The sequence below is a fragment of the Lotus japonicus genome, chromosome 3 (genome assembly GCF_012489685.1).
Source record: "Lotus japonicus ecotype B-129 chromosome 3, LjGifu_v1.2".
Taxonomy (NCBI): Eukaryota; Viridiplantae; Streptophyta; class Magnoliopsida; order Fabales; family Fabaceae; genus Lotus; species Lotus japonicus.
In genome coordinates, this window is record NC_080043.1 from 82,115,978 (window position 1) to 82,136,165 (window position 20,188).

The window sequence follows — 20,188 nt, forward strand, 5'->3', positions numbered from 1 at the left end:
GGTTGTGGCTTTGTAGGGTAGACTTCATTACAGCCCTTTTTTTAAGGAAACCTTGAGATGGTGTTCTTCATAATTGCATGAGTTTGTTATTCTTTCTAAATTTTAATTACATTGAATTAGTGTTTCAAAATTTACAATATTTCTCTCTCATTTTAAATGTCCTATTTACAATATTCTTTTTTTGTGCACTTAAGTATCATCCACAAGATGTACGGTTGGTAAGGGGCCCCGTGGGTGCGGGTTTAACCATTCTCACACCCGAACCCGAACCCGAACTTACCCAAATCCAAACTCAATATGGGTGCAAAAGTTAAACTCAAACTCAAACCCTTGGGTTCCGGGTTACCCGAACCCAAAACCCGATGTGAGCACCGAACCAGCAAAAAACCTAAAAATCCGACCCAGAAACATGTACATAAGAGAACAACATGAACATAAACTGATTAAACCTCATCATCTTTCAAATACAAAGGAAAAATAAAATATAGTTCATGAACATAAGCTGATAAACAACATAATTCATAGATTTTTTACATTAAAGAAAACTCTACTTAGTAGGAGATATGCATGCTCAGAAACGTGCAAAGTTCCAGTTTTTCCTTCATGTGTAGGTTCTATTTTTTATTCACACATTATTATTTTTAGCTCATAATGCATCGGTTACATTGGCTGAGGTAGGGATGGGTGGCTGAAAGTGGTGGCGATGATGGCACCAATGGTGGGAGGTCGTGGAGGAATGGCCGGGCAAAATGACTTGTTTACAATTTACAAGACCTTTAAATGGACGCGAAAACCTCAAAATACCCTAAAATATTTGATGGTATACAACAAGGCCTTTGAATTCTAGCCACTAGCCAAGCTCTGTATAGCTTCTAGCTTTGAAGAATTGAATGAAATTTAACTGTTTTGACCAGAAAAGAAAAAAGAGCGAAATCTCTGACTATGGAGTAAATATATACATGTTTTTTGCATTCAAATCTTAAGAAATGGTTCCAGTAATTTTCTCATTGCAAATTTGAAATTGAGAAAGATAAATACTGATTACAGTAAATTATACATCGCTTGGACTAGATTGACTAGTTCTAACAGTAACCAGATATAAATAGACAACGACTTAAAAAGAGGGGAGAGTGATATGTTACAGGGGAAAAAAAGAATGATGAACCCAAGAATCTTTGCAGCAGAACCAGACACATTAAAACCTTGTCATCGGCTGAAGCATTTGAGAACCAGTTGAATGAGAAACCAACTGCTCCGAACTCAAGGGTCTTACTAGGTGGTGGGCACTCGCAGGGTTAGGAAGGCCCTGCCTACTCATCTCTTTAGAACTGTTAATGCTTGATTCGGAGTGTGACGATTCCATCAATGTGCAAATCTGCTTGAAGGGTTAGCAAACAATGAAAAACCATATCAATTATATAATTGTCCAATGGAAGAAGCGTATTAGATCAAGGATCGAGATCCTCTTTCTCCAAATGGTGCTCATTTCCTGTCCCAACCAATGAATTATGACATGTCAATTAAAAAAATACTTGGATATGACATTTATAACCTTACATGAGTGGTTTTAAATTGACATGGCACAATCTCATTGGTGGGACAAGGAATGAGACATCATTTTGCGACAGATGATCTTCATCCATAGATCAATCATTCGCGTGAATCCTTTAAACTTACCATTTCTAGGCGCTTCTTGTGGAGGTCATTTAACTGCAGGGAGTTTAAGCATAGCAGTAAGAATTCGCTTATTATAAGATATTGACTTTCTTAATTTGAGGAAAAGGAGGCAGAAGGGGAAGAGGGAGAAACAATTTGGTGCTCACAGGTTTGCTCTGGTACTTCTTCTCTTCACTTGAATATCCTGGAATTGTGAGATCCCAATTCTTTTCTGCATAAGTGACATGGGAAACAAACAAGTAAATCAGCAAAGCTGTGTTGTCCATTCTTATCAAATATGATTTATAAAAAATAGAATGCTATCAATCCAAGCTTTCAAGATATGATCTTTTATACGTCATCCAAGCTTCAAATAATTAATGATATTCAAAGTAATGTTCAAAATAAAAGAAGGGAACAAAAAGCAGGGAGAGAGACCCAAAATAAAACAAGTCATTTTTTGATTACAGACAGACCCAAAATAAAGATGGAAAACTTCGCGACAACATCAAGCAGCCAGTCCCATGAAATTCCTACTTATTATCAAAACATCAGTTTATACGTAGGCATCAAGGTCATACATATTATCGTTTGACATAAACTTTGGAGAGTAGTAACCACTAACATCCAGTATCCACTTCATCTTTAGACATATTAATCTTATTTGCGTTCTGGAACAGGGGTATTCTACTAAGTGTATTAGATCTGACCATGAAAATCTGAGATACAAATATCAATTGGAATCCGATTTTTATTAATTACGAGTCAATACTTTATCACTCTGCTAACAGAGAGTTGTAGATCAAACAAAGAACATAGAATACAAGCACAAACAACTGAGGTAAAAGAAACCCTGGTCAGGAAAGAACTAAAAGAGGACTAGAAAGAAAAGGATTGAAGCATATTATTAGACAAATAAACTGAAAAGATAGACAGTATATAACTTCCCCCCACCCCTCTTCACATGAGTCCCCAATATTCAGATCAGGGAGCAGATTTCACTACACAGACAAAAACCATAATGGCATTACGATACATCACTTGCATCACTTTTAACCAATACAATTCAGATAACATAATATTTTTTCTTATATAATCAATTACAGTAGCCAATAATACTCTAGTGGTAAATCTTGTGAACAATTCTTTAGTCTAACAGATAAACCATGGTTTGAAATATGTAATAGATCATTCTTCTTTCAAGGAGCCTAGATTGAAAATAAGAAATATTCACAACATACCTAAGTGTAGCAATAAATCCTTGGACTCCAATGTTGATGATTTTCTATGTTTCGCCAAAACGCAACCATGTGTAGTTGCCTGCATATAAGAAAAAGATAAGCTTGCACTGAAAAAAGAGAAAAAAAATCTCACCTAAAAGTCTAAAACACTAAATCATTGACCATGGATATTAGCAGCAAAACACAGAAATAGAATAGAAGACATTTAGCATGATAATTGATAAAATAGTTATTGATTGAAAAAGCAGCTCATCACTGTCATTAAATAAAAATTGCGCACTCATCATATAAGCACTAATAGGAAAACTCAAAACGTTCCCACTTTTTTCAGTATGACTCATTTACTATATACAAAACTGGGGAAAAAAGGATTCTCCATCACCATAACAAGCACAATTAGTACTGAAGTAGATGTATATTACATCTCAATGAGTCGTGCAACTATTAGCCACAGATCATACTATCAACAATGAGCATGACTCATTAAAGATTAATTATCAATCCCTCTAACTGAAATTAACATGTATGCCTATCAGTTAAGTCTAGTTATGATAAAATCATTCCATTTATCAACTTCTCGAATACTAATTCATTCATGTTGGGTGAGCCTCAGCTCACATGTTACCTCCCCTGATCTTCAGTGGCAAGGGTCTGCTTGCTAGCTCAAACTAAAATGAACATGCGTGCTTATTAGCTAAGTCTAATTATGATAAAATCAATATGGAAGGGTGAATCTTTAGGGGGGAAGTATATTGTTAGGAAACCACCCGTTAGTCATTCATAATATTAACTGCCCAATTGACAATCATTTATAATAAAGAGGGGCGAGAATAAATAGGGATAAAGAAGTTTTCATAACTGTCCAGTGGACAATAATTTGTAATAAAAGTGGGCTTCATTATATAGGGAAGGAGAATAATGACACTTTTGAGCTGGTTTGGAGTTACTCTAGAGGGAAGGGCTCAGGTCTCTCAAAATACCTGGAAGCTGTTTCTATTGCATTCTGCCAGTTCCATCTCAGTTCTTGTAGGATTGGGGTCTAGTCTTAAAATTTTCTATTTTCAAATTACTTCTGAACCAGTTCTATCAACTGGTATCAGAGCTTCCCAAATCTAGGAGTCTTGCTGGTTCATGGTGTGCAAGAGAATGGAAGGACGGCTGGAATCTTTGGAGAAGAGTTTTGCAACATGGAGAAGAGAGATGGAGGCATCAAGGTAATTCCAAGAAACATATGGAGAGCTTCAAGAGGCCAGGCATCAAGGGAACATGGAAGATATCCTAGAGAGCCTCGTGCATTCCTTGGGAAGGGGACCAGAAAATAAAGCAACTTCAGGGGCATCCGAAAACAGAGATAGAGGAAGAGGGACTGGTGGGTGGAACTTCAGTGGTCAGAAAGAAGACCGATGGAGAAGATTAGAAATCCGTATTTCCAGGGGAATGATGCTTACGGGTGGGTCAGTTGATTGTGGAGGTATTTCCAAGTTAAAGATGTATTGGAGGAGTAAAAGGCTTAGTAATGACGGCTATGCAGGGAAGAGCTTTGACTTGGTTCCAATGGTGAATCTAGCACAGAAAAACCATCTCGGGAGGGGTTCAAGACTGCCGTTACCCAGAGGTTTCGACTGTCGATGATGTAGAACCCTTATGAACTGTTACCAGGGTTACAGCGGTGTGGAAAAATTCACGGAGCAATTTGAGCAGTATGTGTACCCTGTGAAGTACTGATAAAAAATATCTTAAGGAGATTTTCTTGAATGGTTTGCTGGGAAGAAATTGAAACAGAATTGAAATACACCCTGCAACTACACTATCAGACTTGAAGAACAATGCCCAAATGATTGGCGAATAAAAAAGAGCACTGGCCAAGGGAGGGTTCTCTTCAAGTAGTCAAGGAGGGACAACTTGTCGAAGCTATCCTTTATCCAAAACAATGACTTATGAAGCTAATTCGAGGCTCCTTGAGCAGACTAGCCAACAAGAAGGAGGCGAATGATTCAGAAATACAAATTAGCCAAAGCAGGAGAATCAGTGAGGTATTCAGCAATTAGTAGATTCAAAAGTTCTCTTGGAAGCAGATAAGGGGGTACTTTCAGAGGTAAGTTTACAGGAGAAGTTCAAGAAAGGGCTAATTTTAGGTGTGATGAGAAATACCATCAAAGTCATGCATGCAAGTACAAACAATTTCATGTGTTAATAATGGAGGAATGTTTATCAGAATGAGAAGGTGATGAGTTTCTGCATGACCATAGATGAAGGAGCATTGTCTTAGAAGTTCACCTTGAAGACAAGGTGAAACTTGGGCAAAACTATTGATACCACCCCCTAGCATAATGCCACCATCCCATTTCCAAAACGCTCTTGCAACATTTTACATACCACAAATTAAAATGCGGTATGTATATTTTAAAGTTATGAACCGCAATCTAAAATGCGGTATACAATTTCAATTAACTGTTCCGCATTTTGTAAGTGCTGAGTTACTTTTTGTAATACATATCGCACTTTTCAATTTGCGGTATGTAAGTGGCACTGGCGCACGACTTAAATTACAATTTAAAATAAAAAAAGGCACCATGAATCCGTGACGTGATGATGGTTTCACCTTTTGCCAAATATAAAAATATTAAATATGATAAGACCACTATGCACATCACTCTGCTACACACTTTCTTTGTATTTTCAATGGAAAAAATGCATACCGCAGCTTAAAGTGCGGTACTTATTTTATTATGGCAACAGAGCTACCGCATTTTAAAATGTTGAATGTAATACACTCCGCGTTTTAAAAAGCGGTAGCTTTGTTACCATAAAAAAACCATACCGCATTTTTAAAGTGCGGTAGCTGTGTTAGAATGTGAGGGGATGGCAGGGGAGTATAGAGTTAGGGGTATTTTTGGGTTTTGTAAAATTGGGGGATGGTGGGAAAATGTGTGGGGATGGCATGAATAGTTTTGCCAGTGAAACTTTTGAGGGAGTATGATTAGTAATAATCAATTCATTAAGAAGGATCACAATAAGAAGAGGAGGAAGAGTGGTAACAGAAGATTTGAACCACAAGGATTTACAATTGATAGATGGTGGAGGTAGAGGAATAAATAGGGAAGTAGGGAGTTAGTAACTGTTAAGTAGACAATAAATAGAAATAAAGGAGGGGCTGAAATAAATAGGGAAGAGGAATAGTAAGTGAGGTATTTCTGATTTGGTCGGGAGCATGGTAGTTAGAATCCATGAATCGTGAGATATGTATCGTGATTTGATGTGTTTTTCCCTTTAACGATGCAAATCGTCCACTTCTATTTTTTTATCGGTGCTCGAGTGCTGATCCCCCACCTCTGTTTATTTTGTCAGGCTTGGTCTACCACCCTCTCTTGCTTTCACAGCTTGGTTCCTCCTCTCCTTATTTTATTGCTACTGTTTGCAATTATTGACTTTTTTTAGGGATTAAGCACTTGAACTTTGTGCATAATTTTTTTGTATATGCATCCTACGATACATTAAACGATACGATTCACCATTCAGAGATTAGGGTCTTACAATACACGATACGTATCTCAATTTGATAACCATGGTCGGGAGTTTTCAGTAGTGGAAGAGGCCAAGTGTCTCAAATACCTGGAAGGAGTGTTTTCTAATCTCTTTTTGTATTAACATCTGAATCTTTGTTCTTGTATCAATGTGATACTTGAGCTAGGAGCCTAGGATTGAGTTTGCCTTAAATAAATTTTATTTTTTTCTTCTATTGATTCTGATCCAGTTCAATTAGTTTGCTCTGGGCTTGAGGTTTCAATCCCCCCACATGACATCCACCTTTGACCCAGAGAGAGATCTCCCTCTCTAGTTTCCAATAGAAAAAACTAACTTCATTACTATGAATTTCAAATATAGTTAAAAAAATATTAATAACAAAGTAGAATATTTCCATGTGAGATATTTAGATAAGATGTGTGAGACATATGACCTCCTTTTTAGCATGCCCACTATATATGCATCAATCAAAATGAGGAAATAAAGTTAAGCACATCAGAATCCTTACAGAATCAATGAAGTCATCAGCAAGCTCTAAAAGAAGATCTGTAACTTCAGGGTCCAGTTTACCCTGTGGATCCACCTGAAGGACAGAAAATTACAATTCAAAATAGAACCATTAAACAAAGATTTGGAGAAAAATTCAAAGATAAGAAAAAACCTGTGCAACTAAATCCTGTATCTTTCTTTTCCCGAGGACTTGGTTTGTTGTTTCAGTTCCTTGGCTTGAACTTCCCCCTGGTGTAGTAGTTCCAGATGCAGTAGCATCTGGCTGCGATCCTGTTAAACTAAGTGTTTTTTGGCCTGTGGGCCCTGGTATCCTCGGGGATTGCTGTTGTTGTTGTTGATGAACAGATGCTTGTAGTTGAGATTGTTGTTGTGGCTGCTGTTGTATAAGTTGTTGCTGCTGCTGAGGCGGCTGCTGCTGCTGCTGATGCAGCTGAGGCTGTGCCATTGATTTCTGTTGCTGCATCACCTGGGACAACTGCTGTGGGCTCAGGGTCATAGAGCTTTGTGGAAGTTGAGTAGATGAAGCCAGCTGCTGCTGCCTCTGATGTTGTTGAAGACGTAATGGTGAAGCAGGGCCAGTCATTGGTGGCATTTGCTTCATCCACTGTTGTTGTGTTAAAGAATTATGAACCATTGCAGGCTGTCCGTTTTGAGACAACCCAGACAACTGGGAATTCACAAAAGCAAGGGACGACGACCTTGGTAAACCTTGAACCTGCATTCAACAGCACTGTCGTGTCAATATTCTATCACGCTTCAATTCATTTTGAAAGATAATATATACAAATGGAAGCACACCTAAACTACAGTAATTCTAGATATTACTCCACATAAGGAACTCTAGTTACAGTTTAAGTGTATCAGATTTATTAGTAACTTTTTCATTATAACATCAAAAAATTATTCTCATATTCCTTTTTCCCTACCAATTTTTAAATGCAAGAAAAAACTTGTTTAGCTTTTGCATCAGTAATGAATGATAAGAGACACAACATTTAACTACTTTATGGATGAATTTTTTTTTTGTCTTTATCAACCATTAATATATATGGAAACAATTTAAATATTTTACATGGTCAATGTTTATCAATTAATTCAAGTTGTCAATCTAAGGGATTTCCCTAAAAAGAAAAAGGATAAACTAATCACCCCCCATGACATTGTGGCAAATCACATGCTTCAATTCTGTCCTTTTGCTTATTTTCCTTTTTCTTACAGGATTGGTTATAAACCTATAAATATGGATCTGAAGTAATAAATGGATCCAACTTCCAGAGGTGGACCAAAGCTGGAAAAAAAGCACCTCAATGAGACTCAAAAGAATAAGACTGGTTAGCTAATGAAAGTGAATCAGAGAGTGAACACAAGACAGGCTGAGAAGTTCAGGGAAGATAATGTCCACCATGAATTAGATCATTGGTAATCTATGAATCTGAAATGGACAAGAATTGAATGCAGACAGACAGTACAAGAGAGAGATAAAATGGAAGGTGGTAGGCAATTTGGAAGGTTTTATGCCATGCTTGTGTTCTCAAGACAAAAAGGTAATCCCACAAGAAAGATAAAATTTTACATTTTACCCTGCAATTACAAAGAAATAAGAATGACTAAATTCTGGCCATCCAAAATTATAAGACAAAATGAAGAACAGCAAAAGTAGGATAAATGTTCTACTCAAACATTAAATTAAGACTTCGTAGAAAAATGACCATTTAAATGTTCTACTCAAAACTAATCAAATTGTGGTATGATGTTGAAAAGAGACTATATATTTGGCAATCTGGGAGCGTGGACTGTTGTAAAACAGTAAAAGAGCAAGTGCAATACATGTCCCAGTGTAAAAAATACTGTAGCTCTTAGACCATATATACATTTAAGATCTAAACCATGTCAGCACAACTGCACAAGACAACTTGGTTCTTCAAAGATATATGCAGAAGATCGCCAAGCTTAATGTTTCATAATTCCCTAAAAGAAGATCAAAAAACATAAAAAAATAGATTATACCTGCTGCCCATTAAGCGAACTCTGCTGTGATAGTTGCTGCCTTATTTGGCCCGGAGTCATCCGGAGCTGCTGAGCATAAGCAAGGGCTCCAGCGGCTCTTAGTTGGGAGCTGAGATTCGGCGACCCCATCATCCCAATCGCTTGCATATTTTGCAGTGGTTGTCCGGCAGAATTAGCCGAAGAGAATTGAGAGGACTGGACTAGCCCACCTTTCTGCCTCGGCTATACAAAACATAAATTCTGTCAAAAACTTTTCTAATGTGAAGGCACAAAAATGCAACTGATACTTCAATGATTAAAAGCTATAAAATCATCTCGTAAACAAAAAACACTGAGCAATTTTTGCATGATTATTGTGTCAATTGGGCACAATCAATCAAAAGTTCAAGATACATTTAATAATATTAAAGAAGACATTATAACTAGCATTGAAATTATTTTATCTTCAACTATAATTGGTTAACAGAAATGTGTTGATGCATGAATTAATCAAAATCCATCATCACCCCGCACCCAAAATGATATACCTCTTTAAAAATTAATCCCCAAGTAGAGTCATCTTGGTTGTCGAGTGATGCTACTTATAATGATGCAGTTCATCTCTTAGAGAGTTTGCATTAGTGATAGCCAGATTCAGAGTCAGTGAAGAGTCCGACTCAATTCTTGACAGAATAAGCTTTGTCGAGCTGTTGCCATTCCAATATGACGTGGCATCAGAGCTTTTATGACCAAGTGTCAAGTGGTCTAGAGTTCAGTTACTATTGCCCCGTTATATTAATAAAGAGTTGAATTTGAGCACAAGTTAGGCGGGCTTGTGCATTGTCCACACATTAACGCCATGGAGGCCAGCACCACCATGGCCACAGTAGGCATTGTGCACCCATCCAAAACCCACGACGCCATGGCCACAAACTGACAACTCTGTATTAGAATAATAGGGCAACACGGATCGAGCTTCGGATCATTTAGTCATAGAGTCTGATACCATGTCATACCGTCAAGAATTAAATTATCTGAACTGCACACTTCACTAGCTCTGAATCTGGGTATCCCAAATGCAGATTCTCGAAAGATGAACTATATCATTCTAACCATCATAAAATAGTAAAACAATAATAACAAGACTTGATTGATTATGCCTAACAGACAAATGCAATTGATACTTCAACAGTAAAAAATTATAGCAAAGCTAAATGCAAAAACAATCAAAAACGAGTGAATTTATACCGAGGACAATAGGCTAAACTGTGCTCCGGCACCGGATAACATGGGGAAGTGGCTGCTCTGCCCCATCAACGACCGCGACAGATTGGCGCCGCCGCCTAATTGCTGCTGCTGAGCGGAGGCAGAGCCACCGAAGTTCATCTGTCCGCCATAGAGTCCCGGCTGCTGCCTGGAGACACTGAACTGCTGCTGCTGCTGCTGCGGTTGAATTTGGTTGAGGCGCGACATGGAAGGCGAGCGTTGAAGCGTTTGGTGGAGTTGAAAGGTGGAGACATTAGGGTTCATATTCATGGCTTGCCCCTGCGCCTGTTGTTGCTGTTGTGGCTGCTGTAGCTGGTCTTGTGGGATTTGAGGGAGTGAAGGGGATTGTTGTTGTTGTTGCTGGGCGAGGTTGGAGTTTGAGATTGGAGAAGGGGATTGGATTGTAGGGTTTGAAGATGAGGGAATTGCGTTGGGAATTTGAGCTTGAGGGTCCATGGTGGTGGAGGGTGATGATCCACACGCGGGTTCCGCCATTGATGGGCTTGATATCGCGGTGTCTGTCGTTCTGGTGTGGCTGCTACGGTGCCGGCATGGCCGGAACTCGGAGGAGAAAGAATCGGAGGAAGGAGGAGGAAGACGCTGAATCTGGATCCTTTACACGTCACCCCTCTCAAGTTTCAACTCAATCCTAATTTTTCTTCTTTTGAAAATTAATTCTTCTGCATAGAAAAACAATTTTTTTTTATGTTGACCTGATTTCAAAATCAATTTAAAAATTATGTATTGGTAAAATAGTTATATTTCTATGTACCAAAAAAAAATAGTTATATTTTTCAATTTAAACTATAGTTTTATTTTTTACAAAAATAATATAACAAAGATCTCTCCATCTCTGGACTACAAGATAGTGCGTCAGTGACATGCAGGGGGGGTTGGGGGCAGCAGAAGCTCACTCCTAAATAGAAGCGTCGAGGAATCTTTTAGATGAGAGTTGTCCACCAACTGAGATTTCACTAGTCTAGGAGGATTTGAATTTGATGCAAAGTTTAACTATAGTCTAAGTTAACCCTAAAAATAAAGTATAAAAATAAAATGCTCTTTATGATTTTGTCCATAGGCAAGAAAGGTACGGGGTTCTCTTGGCATGCAGTGGTGGACTAGAAACTATGTGATTGATGTGGTTTGATCACCGTCTATGCACCGAGGGAAGTAGCTGAAATGGTTGCTGCTACATGTATTTGAGCAGCGAGGGATACGTTAGGTTTCAAAGGAAAGGGTAAGCAAAGAGCTAGGATGTTGTCATTATACCAAGAAACCCAGCAAACTGCATAGGTAGAGGTTGGAAAGGACTCTGTATTTTTCAGACATTGTGTCCCCTTTCAGTTAATTGAAAGTTCAAAAGTTCAAAGTGTTCAAACCTTCCATAAAAAAAAACTCAAAGAAACTATAGTTTAAGCTTTTATCGGTTAAATCTATATTTTCCTACTTCCCATTATTACAATTTATTTATTTTTGGAATGGAGAGGATAGAAGCCTGTAAAAACAACATCAAACGAGGATAAGATATTAAGATCTTACATATTTCTGTTTTGTTACACTTGGAAAGTTACTAAACAAGAAGATCTTGCCAAAAAGGGATCAAATTGGAAAGAAACTTCAACATCAGCAAAAGAGTTGCATCTCAAGACGTGTGATGGGTCGACGCATCCACAATCAAATTAAGATTACGGGGAACATGAGAGAAAATAACTAATCATTCTCAACCCAACATCTCTCAATTTGTTGTTATATTCTCTTTAAGCGAGTATCTATCAAGGTTTATATCATTAGTAAGAACATCAACAACTTCTCTGCAATTAGACAGAGATACAACATCACGAAACCCCAACTCTCATACATAACGGAGGCCTAACTCTCCATTGAGTAACTCCGCAAGGAAAGAAACCCCTCGCCAAAACTGTATGAGAAGTTTGAAATTCATCTCTCATTTGAATCACAAAGAGCCCCTCATGCACTCATCTTGTTTGCATCAAGCAACCAACTTCCATCCACTGTGAGACGCATCAATTCTAAGTTCGTGACAACAACCGCAACATAAGGTGAACGTAGCGAGCTCCAATTCTGCCAACCGCGAAGAGCTAGCAAGATTTGACGAAGAAAATCGAGTTAAATATTACACTTTCGTTAGTATTCTTTATTTCATTGGTTTTTCCAAAACTGTTTTTTTAAAGGCGTTTTTTCAAATTTAGTGAAGTAGTATTCTTATTTTATTATATGAAGAAATAATGCGGAAAAAATATTTCATCTAAATAAAACACAAGTAAGATTAACTTTTAAAATAATTCTTATCAAACAAGTTTTTTTTTAAGTAAAATAAAAGTATCTAAAAAAAAGTATCAAACTGGCCCCTATACACTTCAATACTCTACTCAAACGCTACTCACTAACATCTACTAGTGGTATTAATTCACTTTAGGATAAATTATACATTTTGTTTTGGACAAAGATCCATACATTTTTTTGGCTTAATTGCACTTTTGGTCCCCCAACTATTGTCTTTCTACGAAAATCGTCCCAAAACTTCAAAATTAGCAAAAAAAACGTCATCCAACTATACATGTTGTTGCACTTTTGGTCTGCCGTTTGCCTTCCGTGAGAAAACTAACGTGAGAAGCTGATGTGGCTCTCTCACACGTGTCTCACGTGACTTTCTTCAGAGAGCTTGATGACTGGACAAGTCATATGCTTCTCACGTGACTCTAAAAGGGTTCCATGGTGAAGAAGACGATGGAGGAGGGAGTTGACCGTTGGAGCCTTTCAGAGTTACGTGAGAAACATGTGACTTGTCCAGTCATCAAGCTTTTGAAGAAAGTCACCTGAGACGCGCGTGAGGGAGCCACATCAGCTTCTCACGTTAGTTTTCTCACAGAAGGCAAACGACAGACCAAAAGTGCAACAACAAGTATAGTTGGAGGACATTTTTTGCTAATTTTAAAGTTTGGGGACGATTTTCGCAAGAAGGCAATAGTTGGGGGACCAAAAGTGCAATTAAGTCTTTTTTTTATAGGCAAATGTTAGTGGTTAGTTTTAGTAAGTTAGAAAATCCCTTCAAACTTCCCTTCCAGGATTCAAACCCTGGACCTTCTCCTCCCCAATCTTTATGTCCTCTAGCTCTTACCACTTGAGCTAACCCTCAACTTTTGCAAATGTATAAAACCTTACTTGAAATCGAAACACATCTACCAAAAAAAGGAAAATACATTAGATCATCATAATGATGTTGCTTTCTTTAACAGTTTTGTCTTGTTGCTAAGGAGGAAGAGGAAGATGTGCTGAAGGTTTATTTTAACAGATTTGAAAGAATAACTTCTGTTAGATAGTTGTTTGTTTTTATGTTTCCAGTTTCCACTGTAGATAAAGGGAGGGAGGGAGGGAGAGAGAGATCTATGTTTCTAGATAGTAATGATGATGAAAAAAATGTGGAGCTCAGATTCCCTAATCCCTTCTATCATTTTTTCTTGTAATCATTCCTATTATACTCTGGGGGGTAATTTTCCCTGCTACCCTTTTAAACATAATAAACAAAAGAAAACTATTATAGAAAGATAAACTATAAGAATATGAGATTCCCTAGCGACAGAACAATAGCTTATGCTCCCTGCTCTTCCTGTCTTTTGAAAAGTGGCAATAACAAATCCAGGGTCATCTCTTGCATTCCATGACATTGCTGGAACCGTGATCTCACGAGTTGTGTCTGCGTGGACGTGATCAGAAAATGTATGCCTGTGCGCGCTGAAAATAATCCTGCAGACAGAAGGTTAAACCATATAAACATCCATCAATCTAAACGTTCAAAATGAGAATACAAACTGAATTAGCTTTCATGCTCACGAAATATAATCAAAACGTGATTTAAAAAACTATTAGCAACAAACTTCCACTAAACCAGATTATATATTGGATAATAACAGGATGGAAGTGATTTCAAATATTAACAAGCAATTGTGCAAGTACCTTGCATTCACAGCATGCAATACTAACACCAAAAAAACTGTTTTTCTTTCTTGTCATATACTCATGAACTCACAATCAAATGTGCACTGGATTACCTTGGCTTCAGAGCTTGTAATATGTATTCAGAAGCATTTAGTGGGAGGGTATGAAGTAGATTATACAGGCCAGCCCCAATAAGCTCCCTAATATGAAAATAAATCCCACATTAATATATGAAATAAGAAGTATAACAGCATGAGTACTGCAATAGTCTACAAACTGAACAATATAAAACTATCAATATGACGAAAAATAAACACTTACTATATGCACAATTTTCCAAAATTTCTAGAATACTGTTTTTAATCCCCAAAACTCAGAATTCATCAGAGATTTTAGTTCAAAAAAAAGGTAAGCCTGAAACTCACGGCTATGATTTGTAAAAAGAAAAATTGGACTTACAAAAGCAATCAAACAATACTGAATTGTATGCGCTTCCTCACCATTATATAAAATAAAATAAGGTAGAATGATGTATCACGTCCTTTTCAAATATATAGCATGCTTTTATGACTTGATATACAGAGCAGTTTATTCAGATAACAATGAATAAATAGTTCATAAACTTGCAATGAGACTTTAAAAAATGTATGATAGATTATCCATATGAAGGATTCCACTAACCTGCTTTTTGGCATCACATTTAACCCCTCTATAAAAGAGCTAGAAGATCTCTTGAAAGCATCAATTCCACCATAGTGCTCATTTCTCGTCTGGTCCAAAGGTAAGTGGAGTAAAAGTACAGAGCCTGATCCAGATAACGCATTGCTTTCCCTCCACAAGAAGTTATTATTTGCACCACCAAAGTTGGTATAATCATTAATTGTTTTTGTTGCACCTTCTGTTTCCCCTCGAAGTTCTAGGCTTTCCCTCTCAATTGCTTTTTCAACATCAAAACGTAAACTGCTATTGCCACAAAGCAAGGCCACAGCATTCAGTGTGACAAAACTGATGTTACCAATTTCAAATGCACCGCAACCAGAAGAGTCCAATCCTGGTAATTTGTGAGCAATCCAATTAACTTTGTTCACATCAAGATCGCCGCACTTTCCAATATCCCTATCACCAAGAATTACATGGTATGGAAGATCAACAAAGGGTCCCAATATTTTGTAAAACTGATGGAGCACCGACACCCATTTGCTTTTTGTTAGCTCCGAACCTTTTGCAGAAACATCTCCCAAGACAAGAAGCAAATCAGGCTTCAAAGTTTCAAAAGATTTCTGGCCAGTCGGCGCATTAATAAATTAAAAGGGTCGGAGGCATGAAACTCATAGGTTAATATTGAGTACAAAATCAACAATGAAGTGAAGCAGAACCCACATCTTAGCATGATCCTTGGGAGTACAAAAATTTTGCAAGACATGGAAAAAAACTTAGCAATCATAAGACTTCAAAGTTCAAACACAAGCCACACGAATACAGCATTACACTAAGCTCCAGTCTTGATTAACTTCAACCTTATGGGAGTTTTTTTAATTTGAGATAAGCATTTAGTTTCTAACTAACAAAAAATTATAAGTGCTTATCGATAAAATTAAATGGAAAAGTGTTTGTAGAAGTTAAGGTACAAAAGTTGATTTTGACTCAATTACTCAAAGCACAAGTTCTAATTTAGAAAACTCAACACTATTGCAAGATTACTGTCCCCAAGTTCCCACATGCATATATATATATATATATATATATATATATATATATATATATATATAATGGTCATTATTTTCTCCCACTTCAACACCACGCCATTGCCAAAGTGCTATAAGTTCCAATTTAGATAAGTGTCTACTATATATAGACACTTCTCAACTAACATAAGTATTTGATTACTAACTTATCAAAAACTACTATAAGCTTATAGCTGATTCATTGTAAAGAAGTTAGTTGGGGGAGCTATTGAAAAAAAAAATCAGATGTCAACTTCAAAGAAATCATCATTTAAAAGACTCATCAGCTATAATAAGATCACTTCAACTTTTCTTATAAGTACTTCATAGAAACATTTTTCCAAGCAGCTGGTATGCAGTAAGAACTTACTCCAGCAGCAAAACATTTCTCTGGAACCCATGCTTTTCTCATTAAAAAAATCAAAAATTGGAAATGGGTTTTGATCAAACATGTTAAAAGCAACATATAAGGCTACCCATTACTAATTGTTGGTGAAGCAGAGTGATTTGATAGTGGTGAACAGAGTCAAAGGGGAAATGGGAAGAAAGTACCTGAAAGAATTTGGACATGTAGTAGTCTCTGAAGAAGTGATTGACATAACCAGCTTCAGAGCCCAAGAGGAGGAGGTCAGCGACTATCATGACTTTCAAGTCATCTGGGTTGTCTCTAAAGGGAACGTGGTTGGTGGTGGTGCTGGGAACTACTTTGCAAACGGGAACTGACACCCACTCTTCGAATGCGAGAAGAAAAGCGATTGCGATTGCAGACACGGTTCTCAACCAAACCATGGTGGTGCTTGTGGTGGCTGCTCCAACCTCAGCTCGCAGGATCTGCTCCTGCTTATGTCGACTCTCGTGTGTGCCTGTCTGTGTTGGATAAATTTGGGTCATGGTTAATTAAAAAAATAAAAAGACAATCCCTTTTCAACCATTTTTTTTTCAATAAACAAATTTTATGTGTTTTGCTCATTACTATTTTATTTTTAAATACATTCCTTTTCAAACAAATTTTTATCGGCATCCTCTTGAATTGGACTACCATAATGTGGTATGCTTTTATAATTGTCTATATGTGGTTACTACCTTCAAGGAGATGCTGACGACTTTCTAGGATCGTGATGTCCTTCAATGTATTAGAGATTTGATGTCAAGGTTCTTGCGTGTGCAGCTCCAGCACGTTCGGCGTGACAGGAATAACATGTAAGCAAATTTCATCTACTCTAGGGTTTTCAACATACAGAAAACCTAAGTCAGGATCTTTAATTCATATGATTCTCACTAACTTTAAAGGGAGGAGATAACTAACCTGGATTCATGCCAGAATCCATGAGGAAATCCTTATGCTCTCTGAATCATTTTCTCTCCTCTTTGCCTTCCACTTTCAGTCATTCTCTGATGGATGAGAAGTGAAGCAGAATACGTTACTTTGAAAACTGCTCAGTAAACCCTTTATTGTAGGTTGGTTATTGTAACCACCCACTCATCATTTAATTTTCTGAAGGAAGAGGAGAGAGAATTCAAAATTGAATTATGAAACCCCAACTAACTTTAATTGCTTTAATATCCTAATGACCATCACATTGAGGATCTTTTCATAAAGTTAGTTCTATAAGTTACATGGGCCACATTAATTATTAAAATAATTTAACAATCTCTCACTTGGCCCATGTGACGACTTGATGATTCAACAAACCATTAGTGCGCGCTTTACGCTAAAATTTATCAAGTCATCATCTTTAATTGAAATGAGATGATCGGATCATGGCGGTCACGGTTCTCAACCAAACCATGGTGGTGCTTGTGGTGGCTGCTCCAACCTCAGCTCGCAGGATCTGCTCCTGTTTATGTCGACTCTCGTGTGTGTGTGTGCCTGTCTGTGTTGGATAAATTTGGGTCATGGTTAATTAAAAAAAATAAAAATAAAAACACAATCCTTTTTCAACCTTTTTTTTTCAATAAACAAATTTTATGTGTTTTGCTCATTACTATTTTATTTTTAAATACATTCCTTTTCAAACAAATATTTATCGGCATCCTCTTGATTTGGACTACCATAATGTGATTTGCTTTTCTGATTGTGTATATGTGGTTACTACCTTCAAGGAGATGCTGACGACTTTCTAGGCTCGTGATGTCCTTCAATGTATTAGAAATTTGATGTCAAGGTTCTTGCGTGTGCAGCTCCGACACATTCGATGTGAGAGGAATAACATAGCGGATTGTCTGGCTCATCATCATGCGATTGTGGCAGGCGTTCATCAACAAGTATGGAGGCGTCCCCTTCCTTTGTTTTTGCGTGTTTGTAACTGGATGTTGTTAGCTTGTCTTGGTTTTTAGCTTTTATTTTCATTCTCTCAATCTGATGTAGCGCGGTTGGATGCGAGCTTCGACGACAGATGAGTCCGGTTAGATTTCCTGATTTAGCCCATCTGAATCCATCGCGGGCCCGCAGAATATCATTTAAGGATTTTATTAGGATTTTATTTATTTTCAATTATGATATTTTATTTTCAATTAGGATCTTTTAGGATCTTGTTTATTTTTTGTTAGGAACTTATCTATTTTCAATTAGGATCTTTTATTTTCAATTAGGATCTTTTAGGATATTATTTATTTTTCTGTTAGGATGTTTTCTTCTCCTATTTAAGCACTTGTAAGGCATAACCTATTTCAGTTTATTATTGATAATCAAATTTGAGATTTCTCTCTCTTTACTGGTGGATTCTAGACTTTCTGGTGGATTCCAGAGTTATCTTTTTAGGGTTCAGTGCTTGCTAACCCTTACTTTCTGGTGGATTCCAGAAACCTTTTCCTTTAGGATTTGCGCTTGCAATCCTAGTACGACTTCCGCTGTATCAAGTGGCATCAGAGCGGGTTTCTCCTGTCTCTTTTCTTTGCTTGATCAACCATGGAAGATCAATCAGTGACCAAAGCAGACCTGAAGGATGTTACCGCGGCTGTTACCGCGGTCCTAACTGCTATGACACAACAGATGACACAACAGGTGACACAACAGATGGCGACGTTAATGACGACTTTAACTGACAGCATCAACAACATGAACCAGCGAAGAGACGAGGGAAGAGAACCGCGTAGGGTTCCACACGGAGGCAACAACAGTCGTCCCATTATTATGAGAAATTCAAGTTCTGATGGAGACGAATCTGATGTAGAAGAAACAGTTGACCAAGGGAATCAGAACACAACTGTGACTACCGAGTGAAAGCTGATATTCCATTATTCTACGGAACTATGGGAGTGGAGGAGTTTCTAGATTGGAAGATTGGAGTCGATAGATTTTTTCGACATCATGGGCACCCCTGAGAACAAGCAAGTCAAGATGGTTGCTATCAAGTTGAAGAGTACTGCTGTTGTGTGGTGGAATAAGCTTGTCATTCAAAGGCAGAGGCAGAGAAAAGGGTCAGTCCGGACTTGGCGTAGAATGAAACAATTGATGATGGAGCGATTTCTACCAGAAGATTATGAGCAGATTCTTTATAAGATGTATATCGATTGTGTGCAAGGAAAGAAGACTGTGACGGAGTATACAACTGAGTTAATACGTCTGTCTGAGCGTAACGAATTGGGAGAATCCGAAAATACGAAGGTGGCTCGATACATTAGTGGCTTGAAGGGTTCCTTGAAAGAGAAGATGGTTTTGCAAACTGCGTGGACCGTGGCTGAAGCATCCAGCCTTGCTTTGAAGGCGGAATTGATGGAAAAATCCCCTAGAAATTTCTCATCCTTTCCAAGCTTTTCTCCTCAAAATAACATCGAGTCAATAGAAGAAAATGAGAAGAGTACCGCAACAAGGGATCCCAATTCTGGAAACATATGAGCCAGTAATTCTAGCGGTGTGCAACAGAGTAAGACACTCAGCCAGAAACCAACTAACCCTTATGCGAAACCGATCGGTGATAAGTGCTTTCGTTGTGGTGGGCAAGGTCATCGATCGAATGTTTGTCCTTCCAGGAGAACTGCCGCCATTCTGAATGAGGAGGAAGAAGAAAGCAATGAGTATGAAGGATTTGAGGTTGCTAAAGAGGAGTCTGAGGAAAGAGTAAACTTTGTGCTCCAGAGAATCTTGCTATCATCCAAAGAAGAAGGTCAAAGGAAAAATATTTTTCGAACACATTGTTCCGTTAAGAACAAGGTGCGTAACTTGATTGTGGACAGTGGCAGCACTGAGAATCTGGTTTCCCAGAAGCTGGTAGAGTACTTGAAGCTGACAACAAAGCCTCATGATAAACCGTACACCTTAGGGTGGGTGCGTAAAGGGCCAAAGGTGAAAGTTTCACAGACTTGCAAGGTGCCTATTTATAT

The 20,188-nt window shown here is 37.8% G+C and overlaps 2 protein-coding genes across 3 annotated transcripts; both read right to left on the bottom strand.

The window, feature by feature from the left end:
• Positions 1 to 941: 941 nt before the first annotated feature.
• Positions 942 to 10,837, bottom strand: LOC130746471 (transcription initiation factor TFIID subunit 12b). 2 transcript variants are annotated; one of them, XM_057599099.1, is made up of 8 exons: positions 10,167 to 10,837; positions 8,940 to 9,161; positions 7,084 to 7,647; positions 6,931 to 7,005; positions 2,898 to 2,976; positions 1,824 to 1,888; positions 1,678 to 1,710; positions 942 to 1,378 (listed from the first exon to the last, which is right to left on the bottom strand). In XM_057599099.1, exons 1-8 carry the CDS (start codon positions 10,677 to 10,679, stop codon positions 1,196 to 1,198), a joined length of 1,734 nt encoding a protein of 577 aa, XP_057455082.1. In that variant the 5' UTR covers positions 10,680 to 10,837; the 3' UTR covers positions 942 to 1,195. The 2 variants fall into 2 exon arrangements, with proteins under 2 accessions (XP_057455082.1, XP_057455083.1); XM_057599100.1 differs by having other exon boundaries at positions 942 to 1,375; positions 10,167 to 10,836.
• Positions 10,838 to 13,559: 2,722 nt separating this feature from the next.
• Positions 13,560 to 16,754, bottom strand: LOC130746472 (uncharacterized). Its single transcript, XM_057599101.1, has 4 exons — positions 16,418 to 16,754; positions 14,823 to 15,421; positions 14,255 to 14,341; positions 13,560 to 13,949 (listed from the first exon to the last, which is right to left on the bottom strand). The coding sequence occupies exons 1-4, from the start codon at positions 16,652 to 16,654 to the stop codon at positions 13,706 to 13,708; spliced, it is 1,167 nt and encodes a 388-aa protein (XP_057455084.1). The 5' UTR covers positions 16,655 to 16,754; the 3' UTR covers positions 13,560 to 13,705.
• Positions 16,755 to 20,188: the final 3,434 nt, after the last annotated feature.

What these genes read in the sequence shown, in the direction of transcription:
- LOC130746471 (XM_057599099.1), bottom strand. Translation starts at nt 10,679, where the DNA reads ATGGCGGAACCCGCGTGTGGATCATCACCCTCCACCACCATGGACCCT. An exon ending in GTTCGCTTAATGGGCAGCAG is followed by an intron (nt 7,648 to 8,939) that starts GTATAATCTATT and finishes TGTTGAATGCAG; the next exon opens with GTTCAAGGTTTACCAAGGTC. An exon ending in ACAAGAAGCGCCTAGAAATG is followed by an intron (nt 1,379 to 1,677) that starts GTAAGTTTAAAG and finishes TAACCCTTCAAG; the next exon opens with CAGATTTGCACATTGATGGA.
- LOC130746472 (XM_057599101.1), bottom strand. Translation starts at nt 16,654, where the DNA reads ATGGTTTGGTTGAGAACCGTGTCTGCAATCGCAATCGCTTTTCTTCTC. An exon ending in ACATGTCCAAATTCTTTCAG is followed by an intron (nt 15,422 to 16,417) that starts GTACTTTCTTCC and finishes CCGACTGGCCAG; the next exon opens with AAATCTTTTGAAACTTTGAA. An exon ending in AATGTGATGCCAAAAAGCAG is followed by an intron (nt 14,342 to 14,822) that starts GTTAGTGGAATC and finishes TTTTCATATTAG; the next exon opens with GGAGCTTATTGGGGCTGGCC.